The sequence below is a fragment of the Scyliorhinus canicula genome, chromosome 1 (assembly GCF_902713615.1).
Source record: "Scyliorhinus canicula chromosome 1, sScyCan1.1, whole genome shotgun sequence".
NCBI classification, from domain to species: domain Eukaryota; kingdom Metazoa; phylum Chordata; class Chondrichthyes; order Carcharhiniformes; family Scyliorhinidae; genus Scyliorhinus; species Scyliorhinus canicula.
This window is the reverse complement of record NC_052146.1, coordinates 182341138-182355954: the sequence shown is the minus strand read 5'-3', so window position 1 is coordinate 182355954 and position 14817 is coordinate 182341138. Positions and strand designations below refer to the sequence as shown.

The following is a 14817-nucleotide window of genomic DNA, read 5'->3' as shown; positions in this document are numbered from 1 at the left end:
TGGTGAAAATTTGCTGTATGCAAATTACATGTTGCGTTTCCTTACAGTATTAAAGGTTATTGCATACCAATAGTACTTTGCTGGCTATAAATCACTTTGGGATGTCCTGAGGTCATGAAATATATATAGATCACTACCGGGACACAACACTGTGCCACCATACCACTCCAAAATAAAAAGTTTCACAGATACCAAGTTAGATGTAGTGATGGTTTCCAGCATCTGCAGAACAGAATAAAAGGCCGAACATAGGTGAGATTCTTGTCTGTTTTTATCACTGTTTAAAAAGATAAGAATGCCGTTAGCTGTGCGACATGTTAAGACAGGCTGATTTTCAAAAACAATCTAATTTTCTTATGAAATTACCCAATTTCTGAGATCTGGTTAGGAATCGGTTTTTTAAAAAATTAGAAGTTCAATGATTATTTTTTAATAAATGGACAGGTAGAAAACAGTATACCATAAATTTCAATTCCTTATAGCGGTATAAAGTATGTTTTTTTACAAAGTATGCTTTTGTACAAAGTTTATACAGGACTCTCTTTTGGAATGTTAAGCATTAAATTATCTGTATTTAATATTTCCTAAATTCTTCATACTAAAATAAGAAATCTGTACTGCATTTTGGAAATTCACAATAGTTTTCCTTGATACACAATTATTTTTCAAATTCAGAAGACTACAAATTAATAAAGTATATTCCACTCTGAAGCAAAAATATACCCTGAACCAACAGATTTTTAAAAAACAAGAGAAATAGTAAACAATATATATCTTCAAAGAACAAAACCTACAGAGAAGTGTTGAAAAGCCCAAAGTATCATTCGTCAACTTAGCCCTTTGGTTAACGGCCTCCTGAAGTAGCTTTGCAAGCAGCGGTTGTGTTAATTCAAATACAAAATAATAACAGTTCAAGAAGGAATCCCAAGACCACCTTTTCAGGACAACAAGGAATGCGAAATAAATTCTGATATTGGTAGCGAAACCCAAGTATTGAGATTTTCTTTTTAATGTGTAGCCCTTTAAGACACTGGATCAGTGACAACAGGTTTATTCCCATCCCTGTATCTGACAAACTGGTTTTAAAGCAGTTGGTTCAAATGAGCAATTGAAGAGAATCTTCCTGCTGTGTTTAACATGGTGATGCTGACCAGGAGTTCTATTTATCCAGCAAGGTAAGGATCAAAACCGCACCACAGATACTATGAAAAATGAATGAATGAAAATCTCTTATTGTCACAAGTAGGCTTCAAATGAAGTTACTGTGAAAAGCCTCTAGTCGCCACATTCCAGCGCCTGTTCGGGGAGGCTGATACAGGAACTGAACCGTGCTGCTGGCCTGCCTTGGTCTGCTTTCAAAGCCAGCGATTTAGCCCTGTGCTAAACCAGCCCCAAACCTACTGCCTTTTGCTTCTATTCAGAATCCTTGTTTTCATCATTGTTGTGCAGCACCGAGTTGAGTTTATTCTGCAAAGCTGCAGTTATTTTCTTGGAAGTCTTTTTAAGCAGCGGGTTTTCTGGGTGATCCTGCTTCATATGAAGGTAAAGGTCCTCTTGGTTCATGGCTGTGAACCCACATTCTTCACAGACGTAGAGCTTTGCCCTCCTCTCCTTGTAGTTGTATTTCTGTGTCACTCCGTGGATCTTCTTGAGGTGTGATTCCAAAGAGCATCTCTGCGTAAAGGCCTTATGACAAAGGCTGCATTTATAAGGACGAATTCCTGTACATGAAAAATAAATATGGCACTTTATAATCAATGTGCAACTTTAGCTAATTACCTATGCAAACCTGACCATTAATAATAATTATATGATCTCCCCTCCTGGAAGTAGAAATTCAAGTTACAGAGCAGTACAACAAGTTCTGGCCCTCCCCATCACTACACAATTCCTCACTTAACATTATGGTTGCATTCCTGAAAAGTGTGACTTTAAGAGGAACAACGTTAAGCAAATCAGCTGTTCCCATTGCAACTAAAGCCAAAAACTGTAGTTAGGTTCTTTTGGACATTTATCTAAATGTATAAGAAAGAAAATTGTGAACTATTCACAGAGGTTTCACCATTAAACAAATCAAGTGTGAGAACGGCATTGTTAAACATGGGGATGATAAACTGAATGCAGGATATTAAGATAAAATCGGATGCAAAAGTATTACTTTTTTTAAATATAAATTTAGAGTACCCAATTATTTTTTTTCCCAATTAAGGGTCAATTTAGCATGAATAATTCTGTACATCTAACCTGCACATCTTTGGGTTGTGAGGGTGAAACCCACGCAGACACGGGGAGAATGTGTAAACTCCAAACGGACAGTGACCCAGGGCCGGGATTCGAACTCGTGTCTTCAGCGCCGCAGTCCCAGTGCTAACCACTGTGGCACGTGCCGCCCTGGAAAAGTATTACTGACAGAGAATGTGTGAGAGAGGAATGGAAAGAGCAGAGCGAGAGAGAAGCAATGGCATGAATAATTCATGAGGATAAACTGCTGAAGTGTCCTAAACAATTGGTGAAACAGAGCTGAAGTTATTATTAGGCTTTTGTCAGTTTGGGTAAGTTTTATTGTGGAACGTGCTTTGTGTGTGTGTATCCTAATCAGGTCCTCAGTTTATTTTGGAGGGAGTTCCTTTTCCTCACTTACAGATTGAATACAAAAACATAATGTAATAAATGATGCACTGATGGTAATTCATTATTTCTATACTGCACTTTATTGAATTTGGTGGTCACAGATATTTATAGAGTTGATTTTATCAATACATTTAAATCCTTCGCATTGTGGAACGCTGGTAAATTCTGATACAGCGAACATCGTAATGTTTATTGTTCACTATTCTATCAGTGATGCTATAATGAAAAACTTGACCAAATCAACATTAACTAACGATTACCATATTCTGCTTAGGAATCTTCCGATATGGGGAACAGCGAATAACCGGCGAATGACCCAACTTAAGTCGTCAATGCGCCTCAGGACTTTGAGGAAGTCCCAAGACGCAGACATGCAAAGCACTTACACGGTATGTTTAAATCTCTGACCAGATCCACGGACACCTGGGCTGTTTGCCCTATATTTACCCTGTTTTTTTATACTAATTTGTTTTCCGAGCAGGTGTGAAGCCTGCTGAGAGCAGCTGGAATGTTGCAGTCTCCAGCACCCATGGCAACCACAAGAATGTTCAACCCCCACCCCAGCAATGCTCACAGCCTGGCGTGAGACAGCATGGGAAAGTGATGTTGAGGTAGATGATCAGCCATGTTCTAATTGAATGGCGGAGCAGGTTCGACGGGCTGAATGGCCCACTCCTGCTCCTATGTTCCAACGCGCCCCCGCCCACCTGCTCAAATTCCATGGCTCCTGTCAAAACAGGGACGTCAAACAGTAAAAGGAAATACACAATAAACAAGAATATACAGAGAGGGATAAATGTTGAGAGATCTTGGCATGCAAGTCACAGGTCCCTAAAGGTAAATAAAATTGTAAAGACACATGGAATGCTCTTCCTCATTGGTGGAGGTATAGATATGAAAGTAGGGGTGTAATGATGGAACTGTATAAGACACACCTGGAGTATTGTGTGCAGTTCTGGTCACCATATCACAGGAAGGATGTCATTGCTCTGGAGAGAGTGCAGAGAAGGTTTACTAGAATGTTGGCAGGGCTGGAGAATTGCAGCTACCAGGAGAGATTGGGGTTGTTTTCCTTCGCACAGAGATGGCAGAGGGGTGAACCATAGAATTTACAGTGCTGAAGGAGTCATTCAGCTTAGAGTCTGCACCAGCCCTTGTAAAGCACACCTTCCCCAAGCCCATACCTTCACCCTATCCTCATAACCCAGTAACCCAACCCAACCCTTTAAGACACCAGGAGCAATGTATCATGGCCAATCCATCTAACCTGCACATCCTTGGACTGTGGGAGGAAACCAGCACACCCAGAAGGAACCCACACAGACTTGGGGAGAAAGAACCTGCTAGTGGCAGTGGTGCCAGATTGAAGGCACAGAATTTTAAAGAGCAGAGAGATGAAGAAAGGAAGAAAATGCAGAGATAGGAAAAATTCAGTCAGCAGCCCAGAAGTAGTAGTGAGTGCTATAGATGTAGGGAGAGTCATTCCCACGAGAATTGCTGGTTTAAAGGAGCGTGTGTTTTGCCTGTGGTAGAAATGAGCATGGACGGTGAAAAGTGCAGGAATAGGAAGGTAACTCAGAAAACAGACCAAACATCTTTATATTGAATAATATAACGGTGGACAGAGTAGCCCCAACTATTAAATGATCAATGGCCGTCCACTCGGGTGGAGGTAGACGCTGGAGCCTCCGCCACGGTAGTTGGAGGTCAAACTAGCGATACTGCCATGGAGGGGTTCAAACCCTGAGATGAAAGAACACTGCAGCCAGGCCCAGATTATCAAGGTCATAGGGACAATAATGTCCCCATGAGTTACAGGAAGCAATCTGCCCAACTACTCTGATTCATAATTTCAGGCCAGGAATTAAATTTGATGTGGCGTGACTGGCTCCAAGAGATTGCTGGAATTCAATGTACTATGAGGAGTCCATTGCAAGATTTACCAAAAGTAGTTGTTTACTTAGACAACGGGTTGATATTGGAAGCCACAGACGAGGAACATTTATCCAACCTGGAGGAAGTTTTAAAAAGATTCCAGACTACTGGAGTGTGGTGAATGTGCACCTGTCAAACGAATCAGGAGGCTTATCTCGATTGATGCAAACCAAAGAGAAAATCTCAGCAGGTCAGGCACCATCTGTAGGGAGAGAAAAGAGCTAATGTTCCGAGTCCAGGTGACTCTTTGTCAAAGCAAATATTCCAGCATCAGCAGTAATTTGCTTTTATGGAATGGATGCACAAGGGTTACATCCAATGGAAGGTGAGGGCCATTAAGGAAGCACCTACATCAAATCTAAAATCTTTTCTCAGAATGGTAAATTACTATGGGCAGTTCATTCCCAATTTATCAATGATGCTAGAACCCCTGCATGCATTTTTTTTTCTAAATGCCAGAAATGATATTGGAAAACACCACAGAAATTAATTTTCAAGCCTTTCAATGACCATGTTTACCAGTCCATTTTGATCCTTCTAAAGAAATAATATTAGTTTGCGATGGTCGCCATATGGAGTTGCCGCTGTTTTGTCACACACAATGAATGATGTGATTGAGAGAACCATTGACTATGTTTCAAGAACCCCGACTGATGTGAGAGGGGATATTCACAAATCGAAGGAGGACCTAGCCATCATCTTTGGTACAAGAAAATGTCACCAGACCCAAGGAAGAACCTGGGACAGGCAGAAAAGAAGATAACTGCAAGAGACAGGTTGCTGGCAAATTACTGCCTAAACCACAATGTATGTAAATGATTGTAAATGTGTTTTGGTCATGTCTGGCGATATAAAGTTTGCAATGAAATATGAAAAACCTGAATAAAAAATATTTTTTTAAAAAATTCACCACTGCCTTTTGTGGGAGACACTACTTGGGGCTTTTCAAGAAAGACAAAGCAATCCCCCCCCCCCATTGCGTCTGTGAGGATGCAGTGTTGGGCGTTGTTATTGGCTGCTTACAAATACACTAACCAGGGGCACATACCGCAACCCACAGAGCCTTAAGTCATCATCTGTTACCAGAAAGTATGCCACCCCTATCAGTGCCCCAGGAAATTGTACTAGCCTTAAATTTTCTTGATACTGTAATGATATGTATATAGTCAGGTTAGTGAAGGGTTAATAATTACATCTTTGTGTAAATCAAACACTAGAGGACGCTACCACTTCTCTGTATTTAACTCAGACTCTGGGGAGATTCTGGGAGTAGCACAAGGAGAAAGCATGGTGAAAGCATAAGAAGATTAGAGTAGATATAGTTAACACGAGGTTAGATCATAGTGTAATTAGTGACTATTTAGATTATTGAATACTATAAGACAGATTCAATATTACTTATCTGTAGCTCAGTCGAGTGCGAAGTGCAGTAATTAGTTTTGTTTATTCTTTGTCAACACTGCATCGGATCATTTTGGAAGAAAGGACAAAAAATACAACATATTACCAAGCATGGTAATATAACAGATACATTAACTGTATCTGCACAACAGATAAAGTACTGGACCCAGAGATGTCCGATATTGTCAAGTCAAGCGTACGGCTGTACATTGTTGGTGTCATGACAGATGTCAAAATAGTTGAAGCTATATTAAACAAGGAAGGATGAACTTAGTTGCGAGGTCGGTACCCTCCTGTGGGGAGCAAGTGTGGTCATCTCCGTACCTGGAAGAAAGCTATTACTTGATGAATTGTACAGTAGCCACCCTGGAATGTCAAAGATGAAGATGTTGGTTTGTAGTTACATTTGGTAGCCGGAAAAAGACGGATATTGAAGAAATGGTAAAATTAGTCTAATGCCAACTGCAACAGAAATTACCAACTGCAGCCCCAATGCACCCATGGGAATGGCCAGGTTGGCCTTGGGTGAGAGTTGATTATGTAGGCTCATTCATGGGTACAACGTTCCTGCGATTAGTGGGCGCACATTCAAAGTGATTAGACTTTTACGAGATGAAGTCCTGCCTATGCTACAGTGGAGAAGCTATGTCACTGCTTTGCCCTCCACGGTATGACAGAGGTACTAGGTTCAGACAATGGGACCCCATTTACCAGTGCTGAGTTCCAACACTTCATGTCATCAAATGGGATCAAATACATATGTACTGCACTTTACAACCCCTCCTCAAAAGGACTTGCTGAACATGCTGTACAGAAAGGCAGCCATGAAAAAACAACCACCAGCATGACCTGGAAACAAAATTGATGAGTTTCCTCATTACTTACAGAACAATGCCACACATGAGTAACTCCTGCTGAGTTTTAATGAAGGGTCGTCAGTTAAGAACCCGGTTGGACCTGGTGTTTCCAAATATGACTGGGAGAGTGGAGTCAAGGCAAAGCGTTCAGAAGAAGAATCAAGATGCATCAAGAGGACATTCAAAGAAGACGACACTGTGTTCGTCAAAAATTTGGGAGGTGGGTCCAGGTGCTATGTGTCCAGAATGGGCCCAGTATTATGAGGTGAAGGTACAGGACAAAATTTTTTTAAAGCATGTGGATTGTTTGAGGAGACAGGAGTCAATTCAAGAACCAGTGGGGCAGTGTGCTCCAATTATACCTGCCAGTAATGTGGCTGTTAGTCAAGGAACTGAAGAGGCGAGTCAGCCTGAAGGAGGTTCCTGGGATGGGAACTGATGACAGTATAGAGCACTGCTGCACCCTTGCAAGAAGTCAGGTTCCTGAGAATCCAACCGCGACTATCTCTTACTGTTGAGACACAGCCTGTTGAATAAGTCACTCCCAGAGGAAGTCCCCAGATAGACTGAGTTTATAATTAACTGCTATAAGTAATTATAATTGATGTTGCCTTGTAAATAGTTTAAATAGTTGCCTTGTAAATAGTTTAAATAGTATGTTGTAGTAAGGGACTTAGGGAGGGATAGAGTAGCGGGCCCCTTTTGAAGGGGGTGAGGTTTTGAACACTCATGTGACCTGATTGGCCAATTGGGCAATAGTGTGGGATCCCAGGGTTGAGTGTGGGCTTTCCCAGGCAGAATTGATCCTAGCACTCTGTATATAGTTGTTTTGTTGTTCAAACCTGGTGGGCACATCCCCCAGATGGGCACATTACCCAGGTATCACAATACTGTATTACAGTTGTGAGCTTACATGCAAGCGTAGTGACAAAGCAATACAACCGTACTGTCTTTTGTTACTTAGTTGCACAAATCACAACCCCTGTTAATAGTTACTGTAAGTTTACCTTTGTATTGGATGGTTAAGAAGAGGATAGTTAAGAAAAAAAGTACGCCAGATACATAACATATGAATGGGACATATCTACTGGTGATGACCAATTATCTGTACACATCATCAGATTACCTTGATTATGTACATAATCATTTGGGGGGGGGGGGGGGGGGAGACAGTTTCCCCAGAATCAACTGATCTCACTAACTTCCATGCACTTTTAATCTTCATTTGGTATAGTTAGTAGAATCCCGAGAGTGCAGGAGGCCATTTGGTCTATTGAGTCGGCACCGACCAACCATACTGAGGACACCCACTCCCCTGCACCAACCCCACCTAATCTGCACATGTTGTCACATACCAGTACATAAAACGAGAGTGCAGAAGGAGGCCATTCGGCCCATCGCGTCTGCACCGACCCACTTAAGCCCTCACTTCCAGCCTATCCCATAACCTAATAACCCCTCCTTACCTTTTTTGGACACCTAAGGGCAATTTATCATGGCCAATCCACCGAACCACGTTTTAGACTGTGGGAGGAAACCGGAGCACCCGGAGGAAACCCACGCAGACACGGGGAGAACGTGCAGACTCCCCACAGTGACCCAGCGGGGAATCGAACCTGGGGCCCTGGCGCTGTGAAGCCACAGTAGTGCTACCGTGCTGCCCTTGTAACTTGCAGTCATTGCCCCTCTCTTCCCTTAACAAGTCTGCCCGCACTATTATAACACATTTTTAGGACTGGACAATTCCAGCTATCAAAGGATGAGCAAAGGGGAGGGGGGGGGGGGGGAAGAAAGAGAGGCCCCGCCCCCTAGGAGGGCGGGGTTAAGGTTGACGTACCGGTGTGCGTCCTGACGTGCCTCTTCAGGTCGAAGGTGTCATTGAAGCCTTTGCCGCAGTACGTGCACAGGTGACGCTTCACCTGGCTGTGACACTTCAGGTGGCGGTTGAGCATGCGCTGTAGCCGGAAGCCTTTGCTGCACACCTGGCAGCGGAAGATGGCGTCACTGCACTCGCCGGTTGTGATCTGCTCCAGGAGGGGGAGCGGGCAGCGCCCGGAGGAAATACACCGTTAGGTTCAGCACCTGTCACCACCAAAGCGCCCCGACTGGACACTAAAAACAATCCACCCTTGTAACATAACGCCAGACCCTAACCAATTCAGTCGTGACCTTGGCAAAGTTTCCAGATTTCAGACTGTGCTTACATTGAGATCCCAATTGCTTTTAAATCACATAGTAACAAATTTACACTGAATCATGTGCTAAAAGCTTTTGTACAGCAGGAATCATTTTGTATCTCGCCCCCACCCCCCCCCCCCCCCCCCCAAACAAAAAATGCAGTTACATTTCTACAAATAATCTGGTCCTTGAATTCTCTTTCCAATGTGAATGGTGCATTTAAAAACGATGCCTTTATTTGATCATTTTTATCACTCAATAAGGTGTGTGTACAATGACAAGGTACATTGTACAGGGCCATTTTAAACAGACTTCAGACGAGCATAATCAGAGAATCCCACAGTGCAGACGGAGGCCATTCGGCCCGTCGAGTGTAGACCGACCACTCGAAAGAGTAGCCTACTTAGGCCCACACCCTGAAACCCCACCTAACCTTTGGACACTTGAGGGAAATTAATCTACATATTTGCACTGTGGGAGGAAACCCACACCGACACGGAGTATACAAAACATTGCAATAAAGTTTTTAATTTAATATGAAAATGTGTATAAAATCATAATGTTTCTGGAATGCGCAATATATTACACACGAATCTGCAAAGTGTATTTTAATCATATTTCAGATATACAAAGTAGTGCAGATCTGAAATCATATGTGCATTTTTTTTTAAATCACGTAAAACCTGAAACCATTTACTTTTGCTGAGCGGTGCTTGCTATTCCCAGAGGGCCACCTAATATGATCTTGCTTAAACTGGGTGACTTATCTGCATGTTTACACCTCCAGTCAGCATGTTCCCTATCCGGCTCTGTCGTTCAGTGCACCGGGCAACTTTCCTCTGGCTGCTGATCTGGGCCAGGGGATGATTAAAGCGGAGTCTGGTGGAGGGAGGGGGCCCGGCTCACCTTGATTTTCGTTCGCAAGACGCTGCGCTTTTTGAATTCCGATCCCAGAACCTGCTCCTCCGCATTCTCCTGGTCCGGTTCGGTCTTGTATGGGAGGCGGCGCTCGTCTGAATCGTTGAGTAGTTTGTCCAAACCAGTTGTTCCGGGTGTTGGATCCTCGGTCTTTCTTTCTTCTTGGTAACTCAAGAAACAGCTCAGATTGACTGGAAATGGAAAATAACCCCCTTTTTACACAACATGGACCGCTTGAACCTTAGGCCAGTTTAAACAATGGACAGGGGATTTTCTCTCTCTCTCCCTCTTGGCTTGTTTGAGTTTGGGGTGTTGTCTGGCGCTAGCTGCTCTCTTATCAGTGTTTGACTGTAAGGAATGCAACCTGACACCCCCTAATGGATTTAATCCTTTAAACGGCGGCGGTGGGGAAAGATAGGAGCCGGGGTTCCGTTATATTTACTGTGCAGCTCAGGCTGGGGGGGGGGGGGGATGGCACTGTGTCTGGGTGCTAACAGGTTGGTGACTGATGGGAGTCAGAGAGCACAGAGTACACCCTGTAATGTAAACACACAAGCTGCCCTAGGATTCTTGAATCCGGGAGCATTTTCAATACTCGACCTCTTTAAAACAAAAACAACGTCCTACCCCCCCCCCCCCCCCCCCCACCACGGGAGAGAGAAGCTTGTCCGCCTGAGCCAGGTTGGCCCTGCTTTGCCTGGTCCGCACTGCCGGATCAGAGGCAGATTGCCTGTTGCACCCCGGGCTGGATTTGCAAAAGGTGGTTGGGACCTTGTATGCAAGCTGGGAGTGAGTAAAAAAGGTGGCCAATAGCGAACCCATCCTGCCATCCCGCGTGGAAGGAGGCTTGCGGTATTTTTTTTTCTTTTGGAATTGGTTGATTCCAGTTTCTCTCTAACCCTCCACCCCCCCCCCCCCCCCCAAATCTGTGTGCAGCTCCCTCTCTCCTGCTTCCCCCAGTCTAACCCGTCCGCTCCCTGCCTCTCCCTGTATTGTTTCACCTGGTATGTAGGTGTCGGCTCTCTCCTCGTCGGGCAGTTGATTCCAGTCGCGGACCTCCGGGTAAGGCTCCTTCCTTTTCACCAGGAAGGCTCTGGGCATGTTGCGAAAGGCGGTAAAGCGGCCGCTGATGGATTGAAGAAGCCGGATTCCCTCTTGACCCCCCTTTTTTTTCACATCCAACCCGGATCCTGGCCAAGCAAGTTGCAGGTAATTAACAAAAAGGCAGTTTCCCTGGCAGCCTCCTCGCGCCTCTCTGTGCTGCCGTTGTGTTTCGGGGACACCCACTCTCTCACCTGGCGAGCCACCTCTTTCTTTTTTTTGCCGTAACAGGAAAAGTTTGCTCCAGTAATTGCAAATACAACAGGAAATTTGGGAGGGCGCATGCGTGCTGTAGAAATAACGGTGTCAACAAGGCAGTGTACCTGTCGGACCGGTTGGTGCAGCCTGGCTATCCCTGCCCCTCGCGCACACCAATGTTTGCCAAACCTTCTTCCTTTCTCTCCAGATGTGAGAATGTTGCGCCCACCCCCTCCCGACAAAGAATCGAGCAGAATGCACCTTGAATCCACTGATCAATGCCGACATTAAACTTTTATTCCGCCCCCCCCCCCCCCCCCCTTCCTTCCCTCTCTGGGTGCACTATGCTCCCACCTGCTCTGCAATTGTTTGAAATCGACTTTGCGTCCGTGTCTCCGCTTGGGGAGTTGCAGAGAATCTGGGCTGTACACTGGAGATGGGCGTGCGAGCCACTGGCAGCGAGAGATGCAAATCTTCATTTTTTTTTTATAAAAATGCCTCCGAGGGCTTTTGCAAACATTCAACAGGCTTCCCGTGAAGATGAAACCTGAGATCGTGTCACCTCTTGTACTGGGGCTGGCCCATCTATGAAGCAGGAAAACGGTTCACTGCACACAATATTGGAAAGTTTGAAGTTTCCCCCGCTCCCTCCCTCCCTCCCCGGCTTCAATCCCCAACACATTTCCCTAACCCAACCCCCCCCCGCAAAAATAATTCTGAAACACCTTTTGTCAACAGCCACCTGCAAAATGTGCGACCGTGTGCATTTTGTCCACGTAAACACGGCCAGGGTTAATGCCCTCTATTTTAAAAAAATGAAACAGCGCGTCGATCAGGTAAATGCATCCGTGTGCATGTCTTGATGTGCAATCTCCCTCGGGAGCTTTCCCTGGAAAAGCGGGCTCCCTTCCTCTTGGAGCTGGGCACATGGCTGATTTGCTTAGTAAATGCCTTGGAGCTTGTTCCTGCATTTTGTTACCCTCCCTGACCACTGTCTATAGTTCTCAACTATTGTTTGGTACGTGTACACGCCGAGTACTTGGTATTTGTGCGGTTTTGACTCTTGACCTATATTTCCTAAAACCCATCCCCCCCCAAAAAAAAATCGATGCCTTCCCCATCGCCTTCCACCTAGCAACAGATTCAGAAATGGCAATTTGCATGTAAGAGACGTCTCCCCTTTTATACAAACAGAAAATAGTGGACACTCTGCCATCCAGACTCGTTCTCCCTCCATAGATGCTGTCAGACCTGTTGAGATTGTCTGCTTTTGTTTCAGCTAACAGCAATTTGCTTTTGTCTCCTTTTTTTTATATGCATGATTTGTCTTTCCATCTAACTGAGGACGAATAACTGTCCCCTGTTGCTGCTGATCATCAGGAGTTAGATCTAGCTCTTGGGGCTAAAGAGATGAAAGGATATGTAGGGAAAGCAGGTGGAGGTTCCTGAATTGGATGATCAGCCATGATCATAATGAATAACGGAGCAGGCTCGAATGGCCTTCTCTTGCTCCTTTTTTCTATGTTTCTCTTTTTGGGGGGGGGGGGGGGGTTAAAGGTAGCTGAATATATAATTCTAACAGTTAGCTCATCGAGGGAACTTTTTTTTTGAAGCATTGCACAAATACAGAAAAATATGAAATGCATAAACCATGAATACAGCATTGTATTTGGCTGAGCCAATGCAACATACACAAAACATTCCTATATGCAGAAGGGTCTCTTGGGAGAATTTTCATTGAACTAGTGATAAAAATGAATGAAAAGAAGCACATTATATTGGAAAGCCACACCCTACCACTGCTGGAAATCTGAAATAACAATTGAAGTAAAATGCTGGAAATACCCTGCCGAGAAGTGTGGAGAGAGAGAAATAGAGTTAATGTTTCAGGTGTGTGATCTTTCACCAGAATTGATGTGGGGTTCTGCAAGAACACCAGAGGCTTAAAATGTGCACTCTGTTTTTCTCTCTCTCTCCAGAGCTGCTTGGATGAAGGGACCAAATGATGGTAGCTAAATTTGGCATAACATGAAAATCGGTGGGACAGTAAGTTGTCAGGCTGTGGGGGTCTGCAAAGGGAAAGAGATAAATGAGCGGGCAAAAAATTGGCAGATGGGGGGTATCATGTCGGGAAATGTGAACTTGTTCATTTTGATGGGATGAATGGAAAATCAGTTAGTTATTTAATAATAATAATCTTTATTGTCACAAGTAGGCTTGTAGCCATCTGGGATGGCCACTCACAACCAGGAACAGAGAAGGTCGCAAAGCATAGCGGGAAAAATGGACAATGCGAGATTCAGGCAGGGTCAGAGCCTGAAAAGTATATTTGCGAGTGAGGAATCCAGACGGTATCGAAACCCCCAACTGATTATCATTTGAATGCCCGTCTCTGCCAGACAAAGGACTGATACTTGAGCGCCCGATACAACCCCAGACATTTTGGCGCCACTCCCTGTACTAGGGAAGCGTAAACAACAGGGTCAATGACTGCTTGGGACACGTCCAGCCATCAAGGCACTCGCCCATTTATTGGTTCGAATTGAACACAATGATCAGGAATCACCCAATTAGTGGGATCCAAACTGAAGGACCGCCCAAAAGAGCATGAAAACCCCCAAGAATAAAAAGAGAGACCACCATGTGTTCTGTTCGGCCTCTCTTAGACCTGGCGCTCTGGCAACATCTACTTCCAATTGCAGTACCACCAGAAGCAAGTTCAAATTCAACACCCGCTACCAGATGGATGAGCCCAGCTGAGCAGCAGTTACTTCTCCAGACCCGATAGATCCAGAATCGAACAACAGCCATTGTTCCTCTGACCTAAGCCGGGTGCCTGAAGTTAAGTACAGGTTGTCATGGTCAATAGGTAGTTTAACTGGTAGTGTTTATGTTGCATGATTAATTGTGTGTGTGTGTGTGTAAATAAAGTACCTTTGACCTTGAACTAACTAACTGGTGTTTGGCTCTTTGATCGATAGCCGGTTGAACCTTGTGGTAGTGTCATTTGATACCTGACAACTCTGAGCAATAGAATATAGATATCCAAAGGAAGGAGGGCAACCTCACTGCCATATTTACAGTAGGTTAAAAAAAAGGCAACAGGCTTACCTGATGATCTGAACAAGTTCTGTGCCCACTTTGAGCAGTCAGCCAATGCATCTGCCACCTGCCCCATCAGCCCTGGACACACCCATACCCCCTATTACAGCCTCAGAGATAAGAGCTGCCTTCTTGAAAGTGAATCCACGGAAAGCGACGGGCCCAGACGGAGTCCCTGGATGAGCACTCAGAGCCTGCGCAGACTAGCTGGCGAGTATATTCGCAGATATCTTCCAACACCTCACTCCTCCGCTCTAATGTTTCCACCTCCTTCAAGAAGACCACCATAATACCAGTACCAAAGAAGAGCAAGGTAGCCTGCCTCAACGACTACTGACCCATGGCCCTTACGTCTGTTTTCATGAAATACTTGGAGTGGCTGATCATGAGACCGATCAATGCCAACCTCCCAGATGGTCTCGATCCACTGCAGTTTGCCCATCATCGCAACCGGTCCACAGCAGATGCTATCTCCCTGGCTCTACAATCAATACTC

At 44.6% G+C, this 14817-nt stretch overlaps 2 protein-coding genes and 1 long non-coding RNA gene across 4 annotated transcripts in view; 2 read left to right on the top strand and 1 right to left on the bottom strand.

Moving 5' to 3' along the window:
• Nucleotides 1-3656, top strand: part of mgme1 (mitochondrial genome maintenance exonuclease 1) — a 69718-nt gene extending 66062 nt beyond the window's left edge. The window contains exon 6 of the mRNA XM_038803866.1: nt 2906-3656. Coding sequence (XP_038659794.1) covers nt 2906-2935 — 30 coding nt within the window. The 3' untranslated portion in view covers nt 2936-3656. The remainder of the gene's footprint in view (nt 1-2905) is intronic.
• Nucleotides 415-11466, bottom strand: LOC119969885 (transcription factor Ovo-like 2). 2 transcript variants are annotated; one of them, XM_038803868.1, is made up of 4 exons: nt 10922-11466; nt 9909-10111; nt 8662-8848; nt 415-1721 (listed from the first exon to the last, which is right to left on the bottom strand). In XM_038803868.1, the coding sequence occupies exons 1-4, from the start codon at nt 11019-11021 to the stop codon at nt 1414-1416; spliced, it is 798 nt and encodes a 265-aa protein (XP_038659796.1). In that variant the 5' UTR covers nt 11022-11466; the 3' UTR covers nt 415-1413. The 2 variants fall into 2 exon arrangements, with proteins under 2 accessions (XP_038659796.1, XP_038659801.1); XM_038803873.1 differs by lacking the exons at nt 9909-10111; nt 10922-11466 and adding an exon at nt 9700-9764.
• On the top strand, nt 10975-14170 carry LOC119969900. Its single transcript, XR_005461492.1, has 2 exons — nt 10975-11129; nt 13435-14170. It is a non-coding gene; the product is annotated as an uncharacterized LOC119969900 (long non-coding RNA).
• The last annotated feature ends 647 nt before the right edge of the window (nt 14171-14817 follow it).